This window comes from Lepisma saccharinum, chromosome 26 (genome assembly GCF_977018435.1).
Source record: "Lepisma saccharinum chromosome 26, izLepSacc3.1, whole genome shotgun sequence".
Taxonomy (NCBI): domain Eukaryota; kingdom Metazoa; phylum Arthropoda; class Insecta; order Zygentoma; family Lepismatidae; genus Lepisma; species Lepisma saccharinum.
In genome coordinates, this window is record NC_139254.1 from 46146389 (window position 1) to 46171047 (window position 24659).

Below are 24659 nucleotides of genomic sequence, written 5' to 3' on the forward strand. Positions count from 1 at the left end.
TGTGAGAATAGTATTAGTACATGATACTCGATGTATACACAACTGCTAAAGTTTCTGAGATATTATACTATACCTTCATCAGGTTCTTATGATTGAGTTATGTGATTTTCTTAGCAGTTTTATTGCGATATAATGCTGCAAGCAGTGATGTGCCTCTACGCGTAAACAACGATAGTCTACATTCTACACGTAGACTATTTTATACACGTAGAGTACGTAATCTATGTTAACAACATGGCGAAAGGTGATAACTTAGCAAAGGGTGTCGTGGAATTAAAAGAAAATTATACTGCGTATCAGTTGCTGATGTGTAAAGATAACTTTTCATACTTTTTCTTCCAAATTCGAACAATTTCTCACCTAGGAAGGAACCTAATATAGGAAATATTCTAGTGTTTTATGGAAAGAAGACCACTCTTGCCTCACGACTGCCATGTGTTGTTGTTTTTTGCATACTATTTATCTTCTTCCATAGTTGATAATAGAAGAGAAGTGAAATTTTTTTGTAAATAGGATTCTTTTAATTTTGTTAGGAACCAATATAGTTGAAAATGTCATTTTCCCTTCATGAAACCCTTGAAACTTAATTTTAATGCACTTTAGATTGTTTACGTAGTCTATGTAAACTACAACCCAATGTAATCTACGCGAATATTACGTGTAGACAACGCATGTAGACGTAAACTTATAGTCTACTGCACATCACTGGCTGCAAGGCAAAGACTGCGTCAATATTCCGTATTGAGGGGTGCTATGGTATTTGTATTTCATACACCCACCGAAAAAAATATCATTTTTATATTTATTGTTCTTATAAATTATGACTTAGTTTCTAATTATTATTTGTAATAATAATATATATTTATTTGCAGTAAGATTTCACTTGGATTTATATTTGCATTATTTATTGTCCATTCTTATAACTATACGGAGCAATTACAAATATTGAAAGTGTAATGCAGTCGGTAAGTACGACTGGCCCTCAAGGGCTATTGTGCCACGGGCTAAGTTTATTTGCATATCCTTAACGAACTATTATCTTAATGCATCCAAATTGTTTAAAGGACAAAATCAAAACATTAGAGATGTTTAATTTGTGTCTCCCAGCTACACTTTGATCTTACTTGTTTAAAATTGTTGCCGCTGTGAAGGCTATATGTGTAATCAAGGGGTCCCGGGTTCGATACCTGGTGGAGGCACAAGTGGTTCGGATCCGACTTTAAACTGTAGGTCCAGTCCTGATTAGCCTTACTGTGCATAAAGTGGACTTAAAACACCAAATCAATCAATCAATCAATACAAGTGAAGAATCAAACAAATGTAACGTTTTTAAATTAGTAATTCAATTGATGCAATTCCAGATAACACCATGTTGTTAAACTTCCTTCGTGGCCGGAAATACAGCTTAGAGGATACCAAGGAGAGGATAGACAGATTTTACACTTACAAAGGAATGCTGCCAGAATTGAGTGCAAACTTGGATCCTCTATCACCTGACATGAAACGTTCAATGGACAATATGTAAGTACATAAGAAATAATCTATTTGTTTTTCACTATCGTACATCAGGTTCTAGCACGTATTTATGGAGCCATCCTTACATGTTCTCTAAGTGTAGCACACTTGTAGCACAAGCGTGATTCACGTGATTCACTTGCATGTGTACTATCATACAAACACGATATTTCATCCAAATTATTTTTTCTGTGGTGCTACATGCGATTTATTTGAGAGTTGTTCAACGACTGTTGTAGTTACCATGCTTTACATGAAATGATAATACCAAAATTAGTGATCACATAGGCCTACCGCTTTTTCAAGCTGACTTATGACGTCAGTTCAATTATATTTTGACATTAGAAATTTTATAGAAACCAGGATACCTTGTAATACAAAACTGAAAGCCATTAATTATTTTATTCAATAAACAATAACTTGAGCTACTTGTTCTAATAAGTTTTTGTTTTTCTGTATCACGATTATTTTGTTTTGTCTATGTCTGAAATGAACGCCATTAGAAAAGTATAGTTCTTTGCTTTAATGGATTAGTATTTAAAAAAAAATAAGTTCTGAATGGTTGTGATTAAAAATAACTTCCTTATCTCTATATGGAGATCAATATTCGTAAAATAAAATATTTTTGTGAACTGTTTTTCAGTTTCACATATATACCTGACACACAGAAAGATCGAGGCTGTATATATTACCTCAACATGCCGAGCAGATTGCGATTCACAAACGTCTCCCTTCATACAAAGTTGTGTTACGTAGACCATCCAAATTGCGTACAATGGCAATATTCGATTTCTGTGATTAAATAAGCAATACATACATAAGTTTTAATTCTCTGTTTTAAAGACAACAATTATGACTCTTGTAACTTTCTGTTATATTTATCTTTAACTTGACATTAAAGAATGATTTCAAATGTCCATAAGGCTTGTTTTTAATAAATTTTATTGAAATTTAGCTATTATGGATTAAAATAGTTGCAATTTCGAATCAAGAACACATATTTGAAATAAAATATCAACAATATAAGAAATTGCTTTCATCAAAGTCACAAACATAATAAATACGAAAGTTAATTAAATTGCAAATAAGTAATTAAGTCGACCATAAAAATATCCGAACTTTTCAAATGTGCATTACAAATTTATGAAAGAAATATTTGATAAAAAAACTAAATATTTCCGAATAATTAATACGATTCACCGGATCATATCACATATTTCTCAAGTGCAAAAAATTTTTAACGTTGCATGTAAAGCATGGTATCTTAAAACAGCCTTAAATGCGCATACGCTATTGAAAATTAAACGAATTTCTGTAACTACAGTTATTTATGTATACTAGGAGGAAATTACATGCTTCTCTATTAGATTCCAGTTCACATCCGGGTACGAGAGTAAAATTTATTTCCAAACTGCTACATGTAAACAATGTTATATACAGTAGATACCAATTTTACATGAAATAGAATATTCATGGCCATGCACATTTTGCTCACTTCTGCATCGGTATACTCTTCATTCTACTCGTTCTTTTTCGGTGTTACATATTCCGGATCTTTATGGGAATCATGTGTACTTACTAACATGTTCTCATCTTCGCTGTGGCGCAAATTCCCGGGAACTTTCTGAGACACGTTGTAATTTAGCAATCGAGGTTCGGCCGCCATTTTTGTTAACTTACCATACTTTACAAGAAGCACCTGGTGATACCATAACATAAAACACGTCTAGCTCTGTCATCTGTTGACGTAAAAACACTACGAATACTGTTCGACTCCATTTACGATGGAAAATAATCAAAATGTCACTTACCATGTTTTACTCCCGTGTCCTTCAATTAATATTTTTACGAACAAATACAAAAACATAGCATATTAGATGTATTGGAGAAGAGAATATATCCAGTAAGTACATTATCAACTAACTAAATAACTACCCTTCTTAAACGCGAAGTTTCATGGCTGCAGCAACACAGGCCTTCAATCTGTCCCTATCCTGAGCAAGATCTATACACTCTTTTAGATCCCTACCAATTTCATTTAGGTCCATCTCATCATTATTCCTCCCATCTTCCTCTTGGTATTCCTACTGGTCTCTTACCATCAGGTCTCCCAACAAGAATCCTGTAAACTCTTTTTTCCTCTTCCATTTGTGCCACAAGGCTTCTTGATTTAATTATTCTAATAATATCTGGATATGAATACAAATTATGTAGTTCTTAAGTATGTAACCTTCTACACTCAAATGTCTCCTCATCCCTTTTAGGTCCAAACATTTTCCTAAGGATCATATTTTGAAATACTCTCAATCTATGTTCCTCCTTCAACACTATCAACATTTGTATAATACTGTTCTACAGCGGCAAGGAAGTGAACATATATGCCACATAATATATATATTTTTATGTGCCTGTTTTCTACCACTTTTGACTAATCGCGGTAATGAATGACAATCAGATGATATTGGGGATGAGCTTTGACAGAGAACAATCGTTTCCAGTCGAGACTCGAAGCCCGGACCTTCAGTGTTGAAATCGAAAGCTGACCTCTTAACATACTCAGCACACTATCCAACGGCAAGTTTCAACTGCGTTTACTATGCAACTGCTGAATATTACATGGTTTCTAACCAAAACATGGCACAACATTAAAAGGGGTGCGAAGCGAAACTGGACATCCAGTTTTCCAAATCCAGTTCTGGCCTTAAAATTCATGCAGAGTATTTTCCCCCCATTACCCTTATTTAGCGTCGCTTTTCTCTCAGTTTAGGCTAATTGCGACAAAAAGAATGAGTGGCGATCAGAGGAAGTAGTAGGACACACGAAGAACACTTATCCCCTGGTCTGAACTCGAACCTGGGAATTTTGGGCGCCTCTGATTGCGCAGTGGTAACGTCTTCGCCTTGGAAGCAAGTGGTCCCGGGTTGGATACCTGGTGGATTACTTGTAGATCGAGTACCGTTAGGAATGGCCAGATCCGGATCCTGGCGGATCCGGTTGGTTCCGGATCCTAAAATTTTTCGGATCCGGAATTTTCAGATCCGGATCCGGTACTTGCGGATCCGGATCCAGAACTTTCGGATCCGGGTCCAGAATTTTCGGATCAGGATCCAGAATTTTCGGATCCGGATCCGTTTTGCCATCCCACATGCGCTTCTTTGGAAAGTAAGAATGTGCTTATAACATCTTTGGAAAGTAAGAATGTGCTTATAACATATTGTTACCTGCTAATATACATACGAGTATATATATAATATACATACATATATATATATATAGTGTGTGTGTGCGCGTGCGCGATTTGTAATTAATTAGTACACTTACAAGGGAGGTATAAGTCTCCCCCTCCGATTTCCATGAAACTTGGTAGGTGTATAGACGCCCCCCCCTCAAATGTCAAGATGAGGAGAAATTGAAGTGGGGATCTGACCCCGAAACCACGTAAATATGGCATAGGAAGGAACAGGGGTCATAGGGCCTCTCTATACACCTGTCAAATTTCATGGGAATCGGAGGGGGGCACAGGGGTCAGATGATCCCCACGTCAATTTGTCCTCATCTTGACATTTGAGGCCGGTTTTGCCACCTAAAACAGTTTTTTAGCCGAAACAAAAAAAAAAGACGTATTTCTTCTTTTGGGCCCCTCTATACACCTGCCAAGTTTCATGAAAATCGGAGGGGGACACAGGGGTCAGATCCTTATTTCAATTTGTCCTCATCTTGACAGTTGAGGGGATTTTGACCCCTAAAACAGTTTTTAGCTGAAACAAAAAAACACGTAATTCTTCCTTCGGGCCCCTCAATACACCTGCCACGTTTCATGGAAATCGGAGGGGAACACAGGGGTCAGATCCTTATTTCAATTTGTCCTCATCTTGACATTTGAGAGGAGGTTGCCCCCTAGAACAAATTTTTTGCCGAAACAAAATAATACGTATTTCTTCATTTGGGCCCGTTTATACACACACCTGCCAAGTATCATGGAAATCGGAGGGGGGCACAGGGGTCCGATCCTCACTTCAATTTGTCCTCATCTTGATATTTGAGGCGGTTTTGCCCCCTAAAACCTTTTTTAGCTGAAAAAAAAACACGTATTTCTTCTTTTGGGCCCCTCTATACACCTGCCAAGTTTCATGAAAATCGGAGGGGGACACAGGGGTCTGATCCTTATTTCAATTTGTCCTCATCTTGACATTTGAGGAGAGGTTGCCCCCTAGAACAAATTTTTTGCGAAACAAAATAATACGTATTTCTTCATTTGGGCCCGTTTATACACACACCTGCCAAGTATCATGGAAATCGGAGGGGGACACAGGGGTCCGATCCTCACTTCAATTTGTCCTCATCTTGACATTTGAGGCGGTTTTGCCCCCTAAAACAATTTTTTTAGCTGAAACAAAAAAACACGTATTTCTTCCATTGGGCCCCACTATATACCTGCCAAGTTTTATGGAAATCGGAGGGACACAGGGGGTCAGATCCTCACCTCAATTTGTCCTCATCTTGACATTTGAGGGGGTTTTGCCCCCTAAAACCGTTTTTTAGCTGAAACAAAAAAACACGTAATTCTTCCTTTGGGCCCCACTATATACCTGCCAAGTTTCATGGAAATCGGAGTGGGACACTCAGATAACCTCCCTTGTTAGTCTTACACTTTGTAATTATTTAACACTGCACATATTATAATGTTTTATTTTAATTTGTAAAACTAACTGTAGAACAATTGTATAATTTTTGTATAACATTTCTATCTTGTTATATGTGTTAAAGGTTTCATCCTGGAATGGAATGTCTCACATTTATGTGTGTTTTAATTTCCAATACATTCGAATGAATACATATTCGTTTCAATGGCATTTACAAAATCACCTCTGACATTTTTGCACGAGTGTGTTAGCCGATGCGTAGCAAAGTATTGTAGGAACAACACTTGAAAAAAATTCTTGTAGGACTAACTAACGAAAAATTTATTTGTAATCGAAGATCATAATACCTTTTAAGGTGTGGTAATATTATAATGGGATTGAGATCCGAAACTTTCGGATCCGGAACTCTCGGATCCGGATCCAGATCAGGAACTCTCGGATCCGGATCCAGATCAGGAACTCTCGGATCCGGATCCAGATCCGAAACTTTTGGATCCGGATTTTTCGGATCCGGATCCGTTTGGCCAGCCCTAGTACCGATCAGCCTATCTGAGCATAAAGTGGACATAAATCTAGAACTTAATAAATGAAAATCATCGAACTCGGGAAGGTTGGTAGCACAGTCGAAATTTGACCACTTAATAGTCTTTTAATTATATTTATGTTTTATAACATTATATATATATATATATATATATATATATATATATATATATATACACACACACACACACACACAGGGTGCTCGGAAATTTCCCTTACAAACTCCTAGGGCTAGTAGAGGGGACTCAGTAGACAATATTTGGAATAGGGACCCATGTCCGGAAATGTACAGTTTCCGTGCTACAATCATGACAATTTGTCGGATGTGCCTGTGTTGGTATGCAACCGGGTAGGCAGTACATGACGTCAGAAGATCACCTGATAACCTAAAGTGACATAATTTATTACAACCATGTCAAATGAGGTGTTACGTAAGGTACAGAAGTGAATGGCGTGTGACTCAGTCCATAATAGAAACCAATTTATTTGGTAACAATGCCAAGGGAACAAAAAAGAAACGTACTGTTCATTGATCAACACCTGTGTGGACAGTGGAACGCAACAATTTGTAGACGTCACGTGCCATCAGGTGATCTTCTGTCGTCAAATACTGCCTACCCGGTTGCATACCAACACAGGCACATCCGACACATTGTCATGGTTGTAGCACGGAAACGGTACGTTTCCGGACATAGGTTCCTATTCCAAATATTGTCTACTCAGTCCCCTCTACTAGCTCTAGGAGTATGTAAGGGGAATTTCCGAGCACCCTGTATATACACACATTAAAATGTATTGTATTTATGTAAGTAGCACTTTCCTTGCCACTCTCTTTCTCATGTTCTCACTAAAATTTGACTTCCTTCTCTCCTTTTCTCTACATATATATGCCTTACCCAGGAGTTGAACAACGGCTGTTAAATTTCTTGTACAGGAATGATTAGAGCTTACGTTCACTTATTACAGTGTATTTACAGGTATGTCAAAAGGATATGAATAGAATCTCGAGTCCAACGACCATACGTACTTTATGTTAATAGAATTCACGACAGGTGGAGTGTAAATGTTGAACGATATCATCTCAGCTTTCGTTAATACCGGGAAAGGTCGCTAGATGGCACTGGCCTTTCTTCATAAGAAACCGAAAGTTCTGAAGTTACGTCTCACCTGTCTGTTACTTAAATGATAAGATCAATTTCATTGTTAATTAAGCATCACTGTAATATGTTTTAGATCTGAGTCTAGCAAGTTTTTAGTTTTTCAAAGTATACGCAAAAGACGTTGTGTCGGCGTACGCAATGGGACAATTAGGTCAGACGTTGAGTTGACCGGGTTCCGCAATCTGCACACGAAAAATGATGCAATAGAATCTACAGAATATTACAATTTTATGCTTTTACGAAAGGTGATTGTTAAAAATTACTAATGTTTAAAGTATACACAGGTATCCTTAACACACCAATGCAAATATTTATATCAAAAGCATTAGGTGGAATGCCATTTAGGCAGTTGACAAAAGTGTTGCACAAAAGAGAAGAAAATAACTTTTGTTCCCGGTAGAAGATGGTGGACAAGGTGGTATGTAAATAGCGTCCAGAGGTAGAAATCATTTTGGTGTCACCGTTCGTGCAACATATGGATGTATATGGTGGTTCATCCTTCAACTATGAAGCCATGGAGAATATAGTGTAACGTTCGCGTGAGATATGGAACGTTAGCTGGACGACTGGAAATACGAGATGCAAAGGTATGGAAAGTCACTGTTTCTGAACTCCCCACCACGCCATGGAGGTAAGCTGGATTTGATCTTCAAGTGTCGCATGAGCTCATGATAACATACACGTTAGGTAGATCTACCTTATTCTCGGGTTGTATAGATATGCACAACAGAAGTTGACTTAGTATATTTGTTCGAGTTATAAATCCACCACATTTTGTTACACATATATCTAGAGTTGAAATACTTATCTGGTATTTTATTTTTTTGGCTTGGTAAGAAATAAACATTGTAACCTTAACATTTACTTCCATTTGTGAAACAACGTGTTAGAGTATGCGGAGGTGTTGTTACAAAAACATATCCTCAGGTGAAAGTAATTAAGTTGGTACTCTTGAAGTTTAAATATCAGCTGTTATTTACAAGATCAGATAGATTTTATTTCTTTTTCTTTTATGAAGAAAATAGTACAAGAAAACTCACACTGGACTTTGGTGGCAGGATTGTAATTTGTACATCATAGTAAATATGTTTACTAGTACTTCCGAGTACCATTTCATCCCATGAATATGCACAAAGGTTGCCCAGTAAAATGTCGCATGTATCAGTTTACTAACTATTGTTCTTTCCTTCCAGGAGGGGGAATTCTGGGTGTATACTGGTCATGATAACTATCCTTGTTAAGCTTATTGAACAAGGTTGCTTTGTAGCTCAAGGACAAAGGGGGAATTGAAACATCCTTGACCTACTTTTGCCCTTTTATTAAATCAGTACTTTTAAGCATTATTGCATTAAGATCAGTATGAAATAAGTAATTAAAACAGATCCGCCTATTAATGTGCGGATCAGGGACACAACGTCTTTTTCTTCTATACTTTGAAAAACGAATGACTTGTTAGACTCAGATCTAAAACATATTACAGTGATGCTTAATTAACAATGAAATTGATCTTATCATTTAAGTAACAGACAGGTGAGACGTAACTTCAGAACTTTCGGTTTTTTATGAAGAAAGGCCACTGCCATCTAGCGACCTTTTCCGTTATTAACGAAAGCAGAGATGACTTCGTTCAGCATTTACACTCCACCTGTCGTGAATTCTCTTAACATAAAGTACGTATGGTCGTTGGACTAGAGATTCTAATCTTATCCTTTTGACATACCTGTAAATACACTGTAATAAGTGAACGTAAGCTTTAACCATTCCTGTAGAAGAAATTTAACAGCCGTTGTTCAACTCCTGATACAGGCATATTATATAAATTAAAGATGAGTTGAAATTCTGAAATTGTGTTGTAAATGCACGAGGTTGGTCCAGAAAGTGTGCCACAGTACTACAGGGAAATTATACAAGTTATTTTGTGTGTGGTCATTTACACCCTGAGTTGAAATTAATGGATAATTGACCTAGAAAACTGCATTTTTCAAATTTTAATTTATTTTATTTTATTTATTATTTTTTAAACTTTTAATTTAGTTGTTTGAAATTCTATTGTTAGTACATTACTCTTCTGTAGCCCTCCAATCAGCGCTTTCAGCGTTACGAGTGGGACACGCGAAAGGCCGTTGGGGGTATTTTTGGGAAGTTTGGGTTACGTTTTGGAGCTTTCGTGACGTCATTGTGCAAGAGTCATCCTCCCTTCTGATGTACCGTCTCGATGCTGCAGATTCTAAAATGAATGTGAACATTGTGGAAATATTATTTGAAGTTGTAAAATAGCTTTCATTGAATTTGAAATACGTTTCTTTTTTTTTTTCAGGATCGCTTGTGTTCTTCCAGGTTACACTGCAGAGGGATACAGAGTGTTTATATTCTCCTTCAAAAATGTTGATCCTGAAAACTACGATTATGACGTAGTTGCAAGGAGAGGATTTTGCAGTTATGATGTTACGTTGGCATCCGATACTCTGCAGAGAGGATTGGTGATAATATTAGACTGCACTGAATTCAAATTAGGTCATGCTATGAAAATAACTATTCCACAAGTTAAGAAGGCTTTGACATTAGTCCAGGTAGGTTTATCTTGAAAATATGTTACATTTATACAACATCTAGGTGATGCTGAGGCAATATACATGTATATGTACACTCACCCACCCACCCAATCACCCACACACCCACACACGCTCAGTGGTACAGTGTAAAGTACTATTGTATTGCAGCCTGACTCTCATTAGTCGGTTTCTAACCATTTCTAGACGTCTGGGGAAAGGAGAGGTGTGCAAGTCACCTTTTTTAATACTTGTTTTTTTACTTGTAATTACTATAATCAATCCTTAATTTACCCTGTACTGTATTGTATTGCCATGCCATGGCATCTGGGACAAACATGTGCCATTTTTGGCTACCAATGAGCCTCGTATCAGTGTTCAGCCTGAACTGTCCACTATACGTTGAAAATTCAAGCACTTTAGTTTGAAGCTATTTCCAACAACTTTGCCCTCTTTATATTTTGCCCTGGAGTTGACTATGGGACCGGACTTTTGAATCACCCCACAAAAACAAGGAATTAAAACATCAGATTCATGTATGTTCGATCAAACAATATTGTATTTCATTTCTGGTAGACTTTTACTTTGAATATTAGGATTTTTCTGACAAAGTATATTATCATGTATTACCTAACCTACTCTAGCCTGCGCTAAACTTAATCTAACAGAACTTCGGATCCCATTGGCGTCCATTTTAAAATTTTACACTTATCGAGGAATAGTATATGTGTGACACATAATTTTACAAGAAATAAATTGAAGTACTGTTTTTGAGTAAATTGTTACGAAAATTTAATTTACACCACCTTCAATTGATTCTTGCCTTGCCATAAGCATGCTCTATCTCATGTAAAATAGCCAAAGAAGACGTTTCCTACGCCATATAAAACACTTCTCTAGGTGCAACCACGTGACAAATATTTGCAGTTGACACTGACATTTGTTTCTATCAGAGAGCTAGAAAAGAGTGTATGATACGGGTAGACTACATATGTGTGCATAATGCAAACAATTCAAATAGCCTACTATGGGCCTCGCAGTGGCAGTGTCGTCGCCTTGTAATCATGGAGTCCCGGGTTCAATACCTGGTGGAGGCACATAGTGGTTCCGAACCCACTTTAAACTCTGAGTCCAGTGACTTTCTGGGCATAAAGTGGACTTTAAACACCAAATCGATCAATCATTCAAATCAAAAAGCCTACGAAAAGCAACATATTTGTGTGGGGTTGATAGATGAGGGTTCACACCCATCTTGCAAAGTCCGTGACATTTCCAGGTATTTTATATACTGTGTAATGATTTGACATGCTAAAAAATAAGAGTTACACTTCAACCTTGTTAGTTAATCAAGTGGATCACGTTTGTTGAGCATTTTTTTTTAAACAAAGTAAAAATAAAATGAAAGAAACTTCTTATAAGCAATATTATCCAAAAAGGAAGATTGTTGGGAAGATAAAACGAAACGTGTTTCCGGTTACAAATTCTACCAAGCAAAAATCATTTAATTCCCCAAACGTTTACAGGTTTTGAAAGCTTTTTTAAAGAATCATTTCTTTCCAATGACCTCAGTCCTAGTCTTGTATTTCTGACTCCTCCAGTTGTCCAGGACTTTGGAATCAGTGCGAGCTCTGTAAATACGGTAAATTATCTGAAGGGAACGACTAAGTGACATCACCCAGGCAGTGTATCTGCTGGCATAATATTGTTTCTATGGCGTATTTTCGTTTTTAGAATCTTATTCGACAGTAAAAATAAATGCCAGTGGCAACCAAGAAGCTATTAAATAATTTTCAACGGCTCGTAGCATCTAAATGTTTGGCCTTGATGTCTTCTGCACACTGTGAAAGTTGTCTGTTGTACTGTCACACCACTGTGTATTTATGTTCAAGACAATTACAAGTAGAAAAGAAGAAAAGTTACAGTAAAACAAATTCAGATTGACAGAATTTCGTAAATAATAATGTACTTAATTTCTTGAGTGTTTAGACAAATAACAATATATGCTAAAAGTACTTCAAAGCCCCAAAAAGTAGGAACGATTTTGCCATGAAGTGGATTCTCCTATTTACATAATATAAATTAACCATAAGCCATTGAGTGGCACAATGGACATCAGTTGGAGAAAAACCCTGATGTTGGAGAAAGAAATCAAAGTTTTTTTATACTTCTGCTTAGTGTTTTTCTTGTATGTATGCATTGCATACATTAAAAAAAAACGAAATAATTCTGCTTAGTGGTGGCGAAAAGGGATCACAGACTTTGCGGTGCGGGTGGAGAGCTAAAAGCTCCTTATACTATGGTTGGTTTTGTATTGCAGTCATTGAGCAACCTTTCTTCCATAATGTAAAGAGTATAGAAAATTCCCCTCTATTCTAATTATGTGAAACATTTGAGACCCTGTAAAAGAAGAAACCATTCAATAAAAAAGGGGTTTCTATTTGTCGAGTGTCAAACAACTGTTTTTGACTAATAAAAAGTTCAGACAATTTTAAAAATGTACACAGTATTCTACAGAAAATCAGTAGTGGCGTAAGAGTCTTTCTTCCCTTATAGCAGAGCCGAGACGAAAAAGTCGGGACATGGATTAAAAGGAGTGGACTAGCTATTCCGGCTAAATCGGAACGTCTGATAGCCTTGCATCAATGGTTATAGCCAATATATATAGCCCAATATTGCAGACTGCAGACTTCTAGAGCCTGCCTCTGCCCAGAAACAACCTATTCATTTCTGCAAGGACAAAATCGAAATTAATGCAAAATTTGAAAAACCATCAAAGTAAATTTTGTAGGTTTTATAAGTTAAAACACCCACAAATTTGTCGGGTCCAGCACTCGCCATCCTTCCCCATCTCCCCAACAAGCTTCCGGTCAGCAGTTTCTCGGATTTTCACTTATGAAATATAGCAACTCTAATCATACCAAAAGTTGAACCCCCCTCTTACATGAACTAAATATACGCACATGTACGTATGTATGTATGTATGTATGCATGTATGTATGTATGTATGTGATGCGCATGCACTCCGGTACAGCAAGGCCAGCAGTGGTGACACACAGCCTAGTTACATATTAATTCTTTAACTTTTGGTTTTTCATTATTTCTTCCGGGTTGCCTTAACAGAATATCAACGTGCAAGCCTCAACGGTTCGTCCTTTTCCTTCCGATACGGGACCATGAACACTTTCTCGCGGCGTTTAGACAAAACATCTGCGTAACATCACCCTGGCCATCCTGTAGTCTGCAATGTCAGCATGAGCCCGAAAAATCAACAGGCGACCTTGAAGGAGGCAATGTGAGGGTGCGTTGTGTGGAGGCAAATTATGTCTTCCAACCGGTAAGGCTGAGAGAAAACCAGAGTCCCATCGGTTCAGTCTACTGATGTCCTCTGTGTTGCGAACTGGACGATTAACTGTCCAAGTTTACTGTATACTGTCAGCGATGTAGCATATCGACCAAGCTAGTTAAAATTTATATTCATAATTAAACTATAACATTTGAAAACACACTAGAAACACAAATTTATGATTGCTGACATACGGATGAAATATTCTATGTGAAGATAAACGTTTCCGAGCGTTCGGTCTATTAAGACAGCTAACATGTCTATGGACACATCCGCCGAATAGAGTTGGTAAAACTCACTGGCAGCGGTCGCGCTTCTTTCAAGAGCTTTGCGAAGTGAAAAGTTAATATTTTTCAGGCGGGAGAATTTCTATTTGTTTCCTTCAAAAACCTTAGTGTTGGCCTTCTTTACGATTTACTACGGAAAGAACTACGTGGTGCAAAAGTGGATTTGTGTGAAAATCTTGAAAATTGTTTCAATCATTCGCGATCGTCTCTTGCATTAAATACGTTTTACAACAGACCAACTGGAATTAAAAAAAAATAACAACTGCGCCAGGACATTCATCTTTCCCCTTACAGACAGTATCAGGTAGAGTGCTATTTTTTCAGTATAACGTACCATGTACAGTGGGATCCATGAGTATTACTATGCAAATTGTCCATGACTATTTTCATTATTTTTCTCTTACATTCTATGTGTTTTTAAGCGATGGATTTTTATGTATGCTGGTGCAGAAGTTGTGAACAGCCTGTTTTGAGTTTTCTTTAAATTCTTGAAGCTCTTATTGGGTCAAATAAAGTGCACGAACATGATGATGGACAATTTGCACGGTATTACTCATGGATCCCACTGTACGTGGAAGCAATGAATTCTTATTTTTTCGGGATTTGCTTCCCCGTTAGGAAAATGTCACCACACGCCACTGATGTATGTATGTATATGTACTATATATACATACGTACACGCACCCACACATACATACACACACATAGACACACATTAATGTCTGATATGAAATGTTTACAGGAAGGATATCCACATCAAGCGAAGAAAATATATGTGTTTGGGTTGCGTCCTGTTGCTGTGAAATTTGCCAACATCAGCCTACAGTTTCTGAAAGAGGAAATGAGGAAAAGGGTAAGTTGCTATTACGTAAAAAAATCTTTGCAATTGCTCACATAAACGACTTATTGATCTCTTATATAATTTCGTAATTAAAAATGTTTCTTTATTCACATGTGAATGAAAGAAACCAGTCCATTCCTGGACTACATTCTTATTGGTGTTTTTTTTTGCAACTCTGCGGTAACACTTGAAGAAGCTTTGAAATATCTTAAATGGAACAGTCCAAGAAGTTCGATCAAAATTTTATTTGCATATCTTCACCATTTTCTTCTCTGTAAGATGATTCTTGGCAGTAGGCGAATGAAACCCTTTGGTTTTAGGTTTCATTGAAGGGGGGTGGTGGATGTGGGATGCAAGGCTCTGTTGTTTGACATGCAAAATCATCATCATCATCATCATTAATAATAATAATAATAATAATAATAATAATAATAATATTAAAAGAGCAAGGTTTAATCGTCCCATGATTATATTTTGCAATTTATATTAAAAATACTGCACATATGTTTTGGTGGACATCTTAGCTGTTGTTAGAATTGTTGTGTAAATTAGGAAATTATAGTACACTAAATGCAAAGGGTTAGCCATTTTTAAGGTGTATTGGGTAACATGATGCCCTGTTTCTTAGGAAGTTCATTTTTGTTGTTTCTATTCTTGTGTGTTACAACAACATATCTAGTAGCCAATATTATAACAATTCCTAACATTGGTTGTTGGAAAATATAGAGCTAAACACAAAGTGCAGTTCAGCGAAACTAATTCACTAGAAAGGTGGTCGCCTTGTCTTTGTATCCCCTACCAAGTAATATTAGTCCTAGCGATAGCAGTATTATTAGGATTAGTAAGAGTAGTAGTAGTAGTAGTAGTAATAGTAGTGATAGAAGTAGGAGTAATAGTAGTAGTACAGTGCGTTCTGTTTGACCCTGGCCCTAGATAGCTCGTGACTGCAGACGGAGAGGCATGGCTCAGATGCCGTCATTTTCGATCTGCAACGTCCAGCTTACTTTTACGCACATATCACTAACAAGTAGACAATTACATTTGTACTGCATAACGGGATCTGACCTGTCTGATAAGAGTACTTCGAAGTGGTGGGCAAATGCATTCACACATTCCTGGCATCTCTTGATTAATTTTAATTGACACGCAAAACTTCCTCTTCCGCAAGTCTTTTAAGTTCGGTTCTTGTATTGTCTTTCAGTTCATCTATAGTGTGAGAATTGTCTCTACAAACTATCTTTTAGGGTTCCCCACAATTGGTTGTTTGATTGAGTTGGGTTTTTTAGTCTACCTTGGGCACAGTAAGGTTAATCGGAACTAAACCTAGGGTTTAAAGTGGCATGCGAACCACTATGTGCCTCCACTGGGTATCGAACCCGGGCCCCTTCATTACAAGGCGACTACGCTACCACTACACGATCGGGGAGGCTCTAGTGTTACCCACAAATAATAAATTGCCTACGAATGACTCGATATGACTCGGTTTTCATATAAGTGTCATACATAAAACTTCTTTGTTCTCACGTGAACTTTACAGCTATCATTTCAATGGTCTCACATTTCTTAAACGGGGAAAAATTACACTGCATGCTGCAACCAAAAGAACTGTACTTATATGCGTGCAACAACAATTACATCTGCAACGTGAGCTTCAGACAGTGTATTACTTTGTGGGCTCTTCCGGTGCCTAAAGAATCAACTCTTTCATTTCAATGTGATGGAGTTTTGTTTCACAGAATGATCAGGAATGAAAACACTGTACCTGCTGACAACTTGCGTCTACTGTCGGATTAAAAGTTATTGATAATCGAGTTTGGACTCCAATTAAAAGTTAAGCAGTAGATCTACATAAATTTAGCTTATTTAATTTTACGTTAATCTGCACACAGCGATGTTCGTTGCACTGTTAAAACTGCGGGCTGCCACTGCGAGTCAGTGCGAGCGGTGTTGCCACGGTCCACAAACACAAGGCTACAGTCTTGCAGGACAAGGCCCAACCTACAGCCAGTATACGCCTCTGTAGGGTCATGTCTTGTCTTATGTCTTGCCATCATACTTGTTGAGTGCACTTTCACAGCCTCAGCATCTAACGAGAATAAGATGTTAGTCGTCAGAGACACACGTTGATATCTTATCTATTGTAAGGACTTTGGCCTTGTATAATGTGACGGGTAGCCCAACAGCTGACGCACCCAAAATTTAAATCAACCAACAACGTTCTTCCATGGGCACCGGTAACAAATTAACAGCATTCATCGTTATTTAGTATTATATCTACTACTACTACTACTATTACTAATAATAATAATAAAAAGAAATGCATAATAATAATTATTAAATGTTAGTACATTTATATAACAATATATTATTGTTCAGTACTCAATACCACATTCCAAAAGTATAATTAAATATGATGAAGAACACATCCGGCTAGAAGCATTCGCTGTGCGTTCTACACATTATTTCATTCGTTTTATACGATTTCTGCGGTCAAAGTCAACAAGTGTAATATTGTGTGTCAAATTAAATAAAAGTGATTTCGCTACAATATATCTAGGAACACTTTCTTCCCAGATGTCTAGGTTATTTATAAATCAATGACAAACATGAAATTATTAGTAAAAATAGGAAAGTTTTCTTACTAATTCGTGATTAACTACTTAACAATTGCCCATATCGAAAAACCTAAGACAACCTTTCATATATGACACATCTTATGCTTCCAGTTAAGAAAAAGCATTGAAATCGGATAATGGGTTTCTGAGAAGGATGGCCAGAAAAATCCGGAATCCGGATTCCGAAAGTTTTGAAATCCGAATCCGGAAAATATACTATCCGGATTTCGGAGCGAGAAGAATTACAGAGGCAAAGCATGTTCTGGAAGAATAACGGATTACAGAGGGAAATGAATTTTGGATGGAAAACTGATTTTGATCCATATTTTCAATAACTGTCTCATATATACTCTAAACCAACCAATGTCAGACTGTCTTCCACGTAGCACACACCCTGTACTGGATTTAGCAGGCTAACGAGACTATTGCGTCTGGCCAGTACAATCCTACGTGCAGCTTTTTTGTGGTCTTGTGACCTGACCATGTGTGTATGTGATTGCCACTTCGTCTGCTTCATGTTATCACAATTCATCCTCATCTTCGCGATTAGCCAAAAGTGGAAGAAAAGCGAAGTTTATTTGTAATATGTCGTTCAACTAATAAAGTATGGGCTACGATAAATATCTTCTTAAGTTAAAGGGATAAGATAAAATATCCCCTGTACAGTCACGGACACGTCTGGGTTATAACAATTCCATTAACTTTCAATGGAATCGTTACAACCCAGAAGTGTCCATGACTGTACAGAGCGAAGTACATACTGAGCAATTGAAGGGCATCAGGAAAGGGACACATAAGTGAGAGAAGTAGGGAGGCCATATCAAGATTCACACAGGAAAGATAGATTGATTGAGTTGGTGTGTTGAGTCCACTTTATGCACAGCAAGGCTAATCGGGACTGGACCTACAGTTTAAAGGAATGATAGCCTAGAGGCTTTACACCAGGTGACGACATCGGTTACTTTCGAGAGAGAATTTTAACCAGAAGATTTGGTGAACAGATTTCCCGCGCACGCAGATGTGTCCATTAAACCACATATATAGGGGGGTAATACAAGCAGAGAAAAATGGTGGAAGGGAAAAATAAGACGTACAACTGCAATGGGAAAAGGTGACAGAAATACAAAGGAATTCTGGAGAGGGCGAGGGAATATCTGTGCGTGAAACTCAAACTTTATATCTGCCAACCCTAATTTGTCAGTATTTGGCTCCTACCCAGCCGTTCAAAATTTTCTGGCGCAGCGCATGAAAGAAGCCGACTGCGCTTAGTAATAGAGTAAGTACATTTCCTTTATTTTATGAAAAATTGCACTTCTTCACGTTTCCATTTTTGACCATAACATAATTGGTACAGGTTAACATAAAGTTGGTACATAAGATCGGTTCCGCAACAATCAGATGTAATCTGAATATTTTTTTGTACGTAGATAGGAGAGCAGCGGCGGCGCAAGTATTAATCATGTAGGTGTGCTGAGGGGGCATGGAAAGACATTTTGGGGGTGTGATGTTGAACGTAAAGAAACCATGCGTTCTTTGGCCATTACAACAAATACCAATGAACATTTAATAGGCTTTAATGAAAATATGTCAATGAAGCTGAAGACTACTACAGAGCGTTTCAACCTTAAAAATCAGTATGGGTTAAATGGAGCGCGGCGTTGCCAGATCAACAAACGGAGTCGCATCGAGTCGCTGTTAATCGCTAATGATTGCGACAAATTTACTTCCTTAATATCGTATAGGAAATCATCAAAATCCATGAATTTGATGCATTTTGCAAAAAAAAATAAAAAAAAATTTGCATGTAAATGTTTATATTTCGACGTAACTATTTACCATTTTACATTTGCATTATATGTGTAATACACGACGCAACTATTGTTACTTCTTTCGTTGAATGTTGTATCCTTTACATAAACAGAATTAAATAAATGCAAAAACAAACATTAAGATACATTTTTTACGGGAAATAAAGCACACTGCACTTCCTACGAACCTGGGCACCTGCTTGCAACTGAATTGTAACCTTGGTGGAATAAATAACTGCGCTGTGGAGCAACAATGCATTCTAAAAATAACTTCAAACAATGGTCAACACTTTTCTCGCTTGGTCTGCACGTGTATCGCGATAAACCGAAAAGTTTCTCGCTAACCATTTTTTTCGTGATTGATAGTGATTTTGAGTTATTTTACAATGCTGTACAGTGCTGCGTATATAATTATTTCTCAAATGTTTGTGTATTCTGATTAATTTTAAGTTTGAGATGTGTAGAAATGTTGCAGGAATTCTCATGTAACCTAGTTTTTCCAAATATTCCTAAGTGTGTGCGTAAAGATTGATGCACTTTGTGGTGTTTGCTTATAACGGGTATAATTTTAAAAGCTCCACCACATTCTTCTCGTTAAAAAAAAAAGTTTTGCGTCAATGTGTTCCTGACGCTCGGCTCTAGACGTCGAATAAAGTAAATCCGGCAACGCTGTTTACCCTAGTGGGAGAACCTTGTAACTCAAGGGAGAAGGCCACGGCTACGGGCGAGGTTTTCTCCCGAGAGAACAGGAGTTGCAGCTGAGGTATTCGTACGATAAGGAGCTTCCTTCTCCTTCCTTGAACGCTGGTGAGGGTGATCGGATTCGCGTCGCCACATGAATTGGACTGTGCCGTTTGACTGATGGCTGGACATGGAATAACTAGGTATACTAATTTAACTCATATCGGTTTATGTTAAAGTTAATTGACCAGTCATTTTTAGTTCATTATGATTTTCAGGAATAGTTTTGAATTATCCACTTAGTGAATTGAATCTTAGTTCGTTTATTCCATGCCAGGCACAGTACAGTTCAAAATTCGTCAGCTTGATTCTTGAGAATATCGTCGATAAAATAACGTAGTTTCCGATCACCTAAACCATGCAAATGCCATTGTATTTATTTAATATGTGTGTTCATCGTCATAATTTTTAACGGTACGTAAATGGTTAAAGGAATTATTTATTACTCATGTGGGTTTTATTATATTTTACGGATAGCTATATTTATGAAGTGATATATATTGGCAGTTGTTGGGGAAAAGTTGCTAATTGTACGGGGAATAGTTTGTTAAAATAAATGGCAAAAAAATTGAAGTTCGACGTTTCTGATTGTTCTTTCGTCGATTAAGCATTCCATCCCATTTTGGTGCATGTTGAGATTGGTTCAGTATCCGTGGCTAGACGACCTCGAACTCTGAAACCAATATATAATCGCGACTACTAAATAAAACTGGAAGTATACAGTATGTTGGGGATTGGATGCTCGAGATCCACGTTAATTTGTGAGTCGGCATAAGGGCCCCAAAATTTGTTATATCTGTGGTCATAGCTTGGAATGAATGATGATTTTACCACAGAGGTAATAAATGGTGGAATTGAGTAAAAGGAGAAAAGGGTTACGGGTTTGAGTATCCTTACAGGTCTAGTAGCTTTTGACAATTAACTTTTTTTCTTTTGCTCTAATTTTGGCCAATGCTGATGTGAAGTGGTCGTGGACTTAGTGGAATAAGAAAACCTATTTAGTATTTTTTTTTGCTTCCAAAATTTTATCACTATATTCGAATAACGCGACCACGTCACAACTTACAGCTATGTGTGAGCATTAACCTGTTAAGAATGTTACATCAATAATACTAGCTCAGGAATGTTATGCCCCCACCCCCTTTCTCTATAGGAGGTTATGTGAATGTGCTGATTGGTTGACTAAGGGGAATTTCCCGATTAGTAAATTGAGGTTATAAATATAAAGGTTTTGCTAATATGGAATGCTAAAGCTCAGTACTTCGCTCCCTCAGGGATTCGAATCCTGTTAGGTTAAACAGCATAACAATTTTACAGCAAGAATTCTCATATTTACTGACGATCTTTTTAAGAGACTTAATAATGAGTTAAAACCTGTGTTGTGATGCCACTATAAACTATATACAAAATATGCAGTCCCTAGAATGAGATGGATGAGGCTTATGAACCTCGACCTATACAGGTGTATAATCTGGCAATGAATGGATGTTTCTTTTTATTAAGCATAGCAGTGTGTTTTCGCTTATTTTAATATCAGGCAACAATGTTAGAAAGTGTGTGCATGGCCCCAAGAATACAATTTAAAACCACTAATGTGATATGAAACCCCTTCGCTTGTGTGTATTTGAATATGAATGTGAGGTACTTTGAACAATTGAGGTGAACAATCACAAATAAGCTTGCAACGGTATTGGAAGGGGGTCACGAGTTCAAACTTCAGACGATTTCTGTTAATCTGCTAAGGCCCAGGGTGTACGGATATCAGATCGAAAATTTGTAAAAAAGAAGAGGCAATTTTGGCTAATGGCAACGATGAGGATGAATAATTATAATTATGATGAAATTGATGTGTGGCACTTAGAAAACAAAACTTCAAAGTGTATTACACCAACAGCTACAATTGTCCCCCCCTTCCCCCACACAAGGCAGTTAACAGAGGTGTACTTTTGTTGGTTTACGACTTTGAGGGCTTAAGTTACTATGTTCACCTGTTGCTGTACATATTAAAAAAAGAAATGACCTGAGCAATAAAATATAACAATACCGATTCTGGCCTTTTGTCGGATGACGTAGTGATAACGTTGTTGCAATCACACCTCTGATGGTGTATAAACTTAAAAGTTTTGCATAACATGAAATACTGTTAATGGAAATGTGTTGTTTCTAATATTCTATATAGAAAGCAGATAACAAGAAAAAGAAGAAAATAAATGTTGCAGGCAGATACGAAGCTTCAACCCAAACACATATATGATCAGACAGAATTTTAACGATGCGTTTATAACTAACATATTATTATTCAAAATTCAAATAGTGCAGTGGGAAACAACTAACTAACTAACTAACTAACTAACTCTCTAGACTTATTAAACCCGAAGAGAGCAAATACAAGCACAAGTGTAAATAATTAAATAAGTTACAAGGGGCTGAGACATGGTTCGAATCTTTTGATCTAGGTATGGATGCAGACAGACACTAAGTTTTGTGTGTGGACACAATTGATAATGGAAAAATCCCCTTAAACACAAGAACATAGTGGTAATGTTGATCTTGCCTTGTTCCCGTCTATAACATAGTGGTTACATTAGTAATATTGTAGTAGTATTGTATTGTATTAGTAATATTAGTTTATTAATATCGATATCGTTTACCGAAACGTTGAAACGTTGATATAGGAACGATAGAACGTACTGTCATCCTCATCTTCACGATTAGTCAAACGTAGCTGTTGGTACAATACACTTTGATGTTTTGTTTTCTAAGTGCCACACATCAATTTCATCATAATTATCATTATTCATCCTCATCGTTGCCATTAGCCAAAATTGCCTCTTCTTTTTTACAAATTTTCGATCTGATATCCGTATACCCTGGGCCTTAGCAGATTAACAGAAATCGTCTAAAGTTTGAACTCATGACCCCCTCCCAATACCGTTGCAAGCTTATTTGTGATTGTTCTCCTCAATTATTCAAAGTACCTCACATTCATATTCAAATACACACAAGTGAAGGGGTTTCATATCACATTAGTGATTTTAAATTGTATTCTTGGGGTCATGCACACACTTTCTAACATTGTTGCCTGATATTAAAATAAGCGAAAATACACTGCTATGCTTAATAAAAAGAAACATTCATTCATTGCTAGATTATACACCTGTATAGGTCTAGGTTCATAAGCCCCATCCATCTCATTCTAGGGACTGCATATTTTGTATATAGTTTATAGTGGCATCACAACACAGGTTGTAACTCATTATTAAGTCTGTTAAAAAAATCGTCAGTATATATGAGAATCCTTGCTGTAAAATTTTTATGCTGTTTAACCTAACAGGATTCGAATCCCTGAGGGAGCGAAGTACTGAGCTTTAGCATTCCATATTAGCAAAACCTTTATATTTATAACCTCAATTTACTAATCGGGAAATTCTCCTTAGTCAACCAATCAGCACATTCACATAACCTCCTATAGAGAAAGGGGGTGGGGGCATAACATTCCTGAGCTAGTATTATTGATGTAACATTCTTAACAGGTTAATGCCTACACATAGCTGTAAGTGCATCAATCTTTACGCACACACTTAGGAATATTTGGAAAAACTAGGTTACATGACAATTCCTGCTACATTTCTACACATTTCAAACATAAAACTAATCAGAATACACACACATTTGAGAAATAATTATATACACTGCACTGTACAGCATTGTAAAATAACTCAAGATCACTATCAATATATCTATTTCCCTTAAAAAATGTAATAATTGTAAATATATGCTTAAAATATACTGATATAGGCTCAGAAGTAAATTTTGTCCCCTATAGTTGAGCTTTGATAAAAAAACATAATAATTTTTATACTATAATAATAGTAAAAATTAGATTTTTTTTATCTTTCCCCCATTAGAAAATTAGCTGAAATCAGGGTAAAATAATTAAATAGCAAATAAATGTTTGCAGACGTATCATTATATCTACTATATAAATTTTCTCGGGGAAAAATACAAAACGCACAATCAAGTCAAAATTCAATGTGTGAAAAACGACTTGAACCACCTTCAAAATAAAATAATTGTAGCTATTACGATAAAATTTTCAGCTATGTTATTTATACAGAATTTCCGGAGACAACAAGTAACATCTGATCACATCAAAACTCAAGCTCATCGATTAGTGTGTATACTTAGTCCGTTACTATTTTTGGTTTTGGTATTTTTATATAATTTTTTGGGGGCTCAAATAAAAAACTATATACTTAATAAAACTAGATACTTAAAAAAAACTGGAAAAACCCACAGGTGTCTGTCAAGTAATCCGGAAGTAGACCGGAAGTAAACCGGGAGTGGACCGGAAGTGAACCGGAAATATACCGGAAGTAAATATGTGTGGGTGTAGGTGTGGGTGGGTGTTACGTAAAAATTGGGTGTCATAGGGGAAATTATCTAAATCTTAGAATTTTTATACTATAAAATTGAAATTTAAGCTCTTGCGTAAAACAAATTTTCAGTTTTTTACACTTAGAAAATCAGCTAAAATCATGATTTTCAGTTAAATTACACTAAGAGAGCTCACAATAAAATTTTTAGATTTAGGGGAGGTGTTTGCTCATGCCC

At 36.8% G+C, this 24659-nt stretch overlaps 1 protein-coding gene across 1 annotated transcript in view; it reads left to right on the forward strand.

The window, feature by feature from the left end:
• Positions 1–24659, forward strand: part of LOC145979561 (alpha-tocopherol transfer protein-like) — a 112063-nt gene that overhangs the window by 63605 nt on the left and 23799 nt on the right. The window contains exons 3-5 of the mRNA XM_083112534.1: positions 1362–1521; positions 10179–10431; positions 14783–14893. Of these exons, the coding sequence (XP_082968660.1) occupies positions 1362–1521; positions 10179–10431; positions 14783–14893 (524 nt within the window). The remainder of the gene's footprint in view (positions 1–1361; positions 1522–10178; positions 10432–14782; positions 14894–24659) is intronic.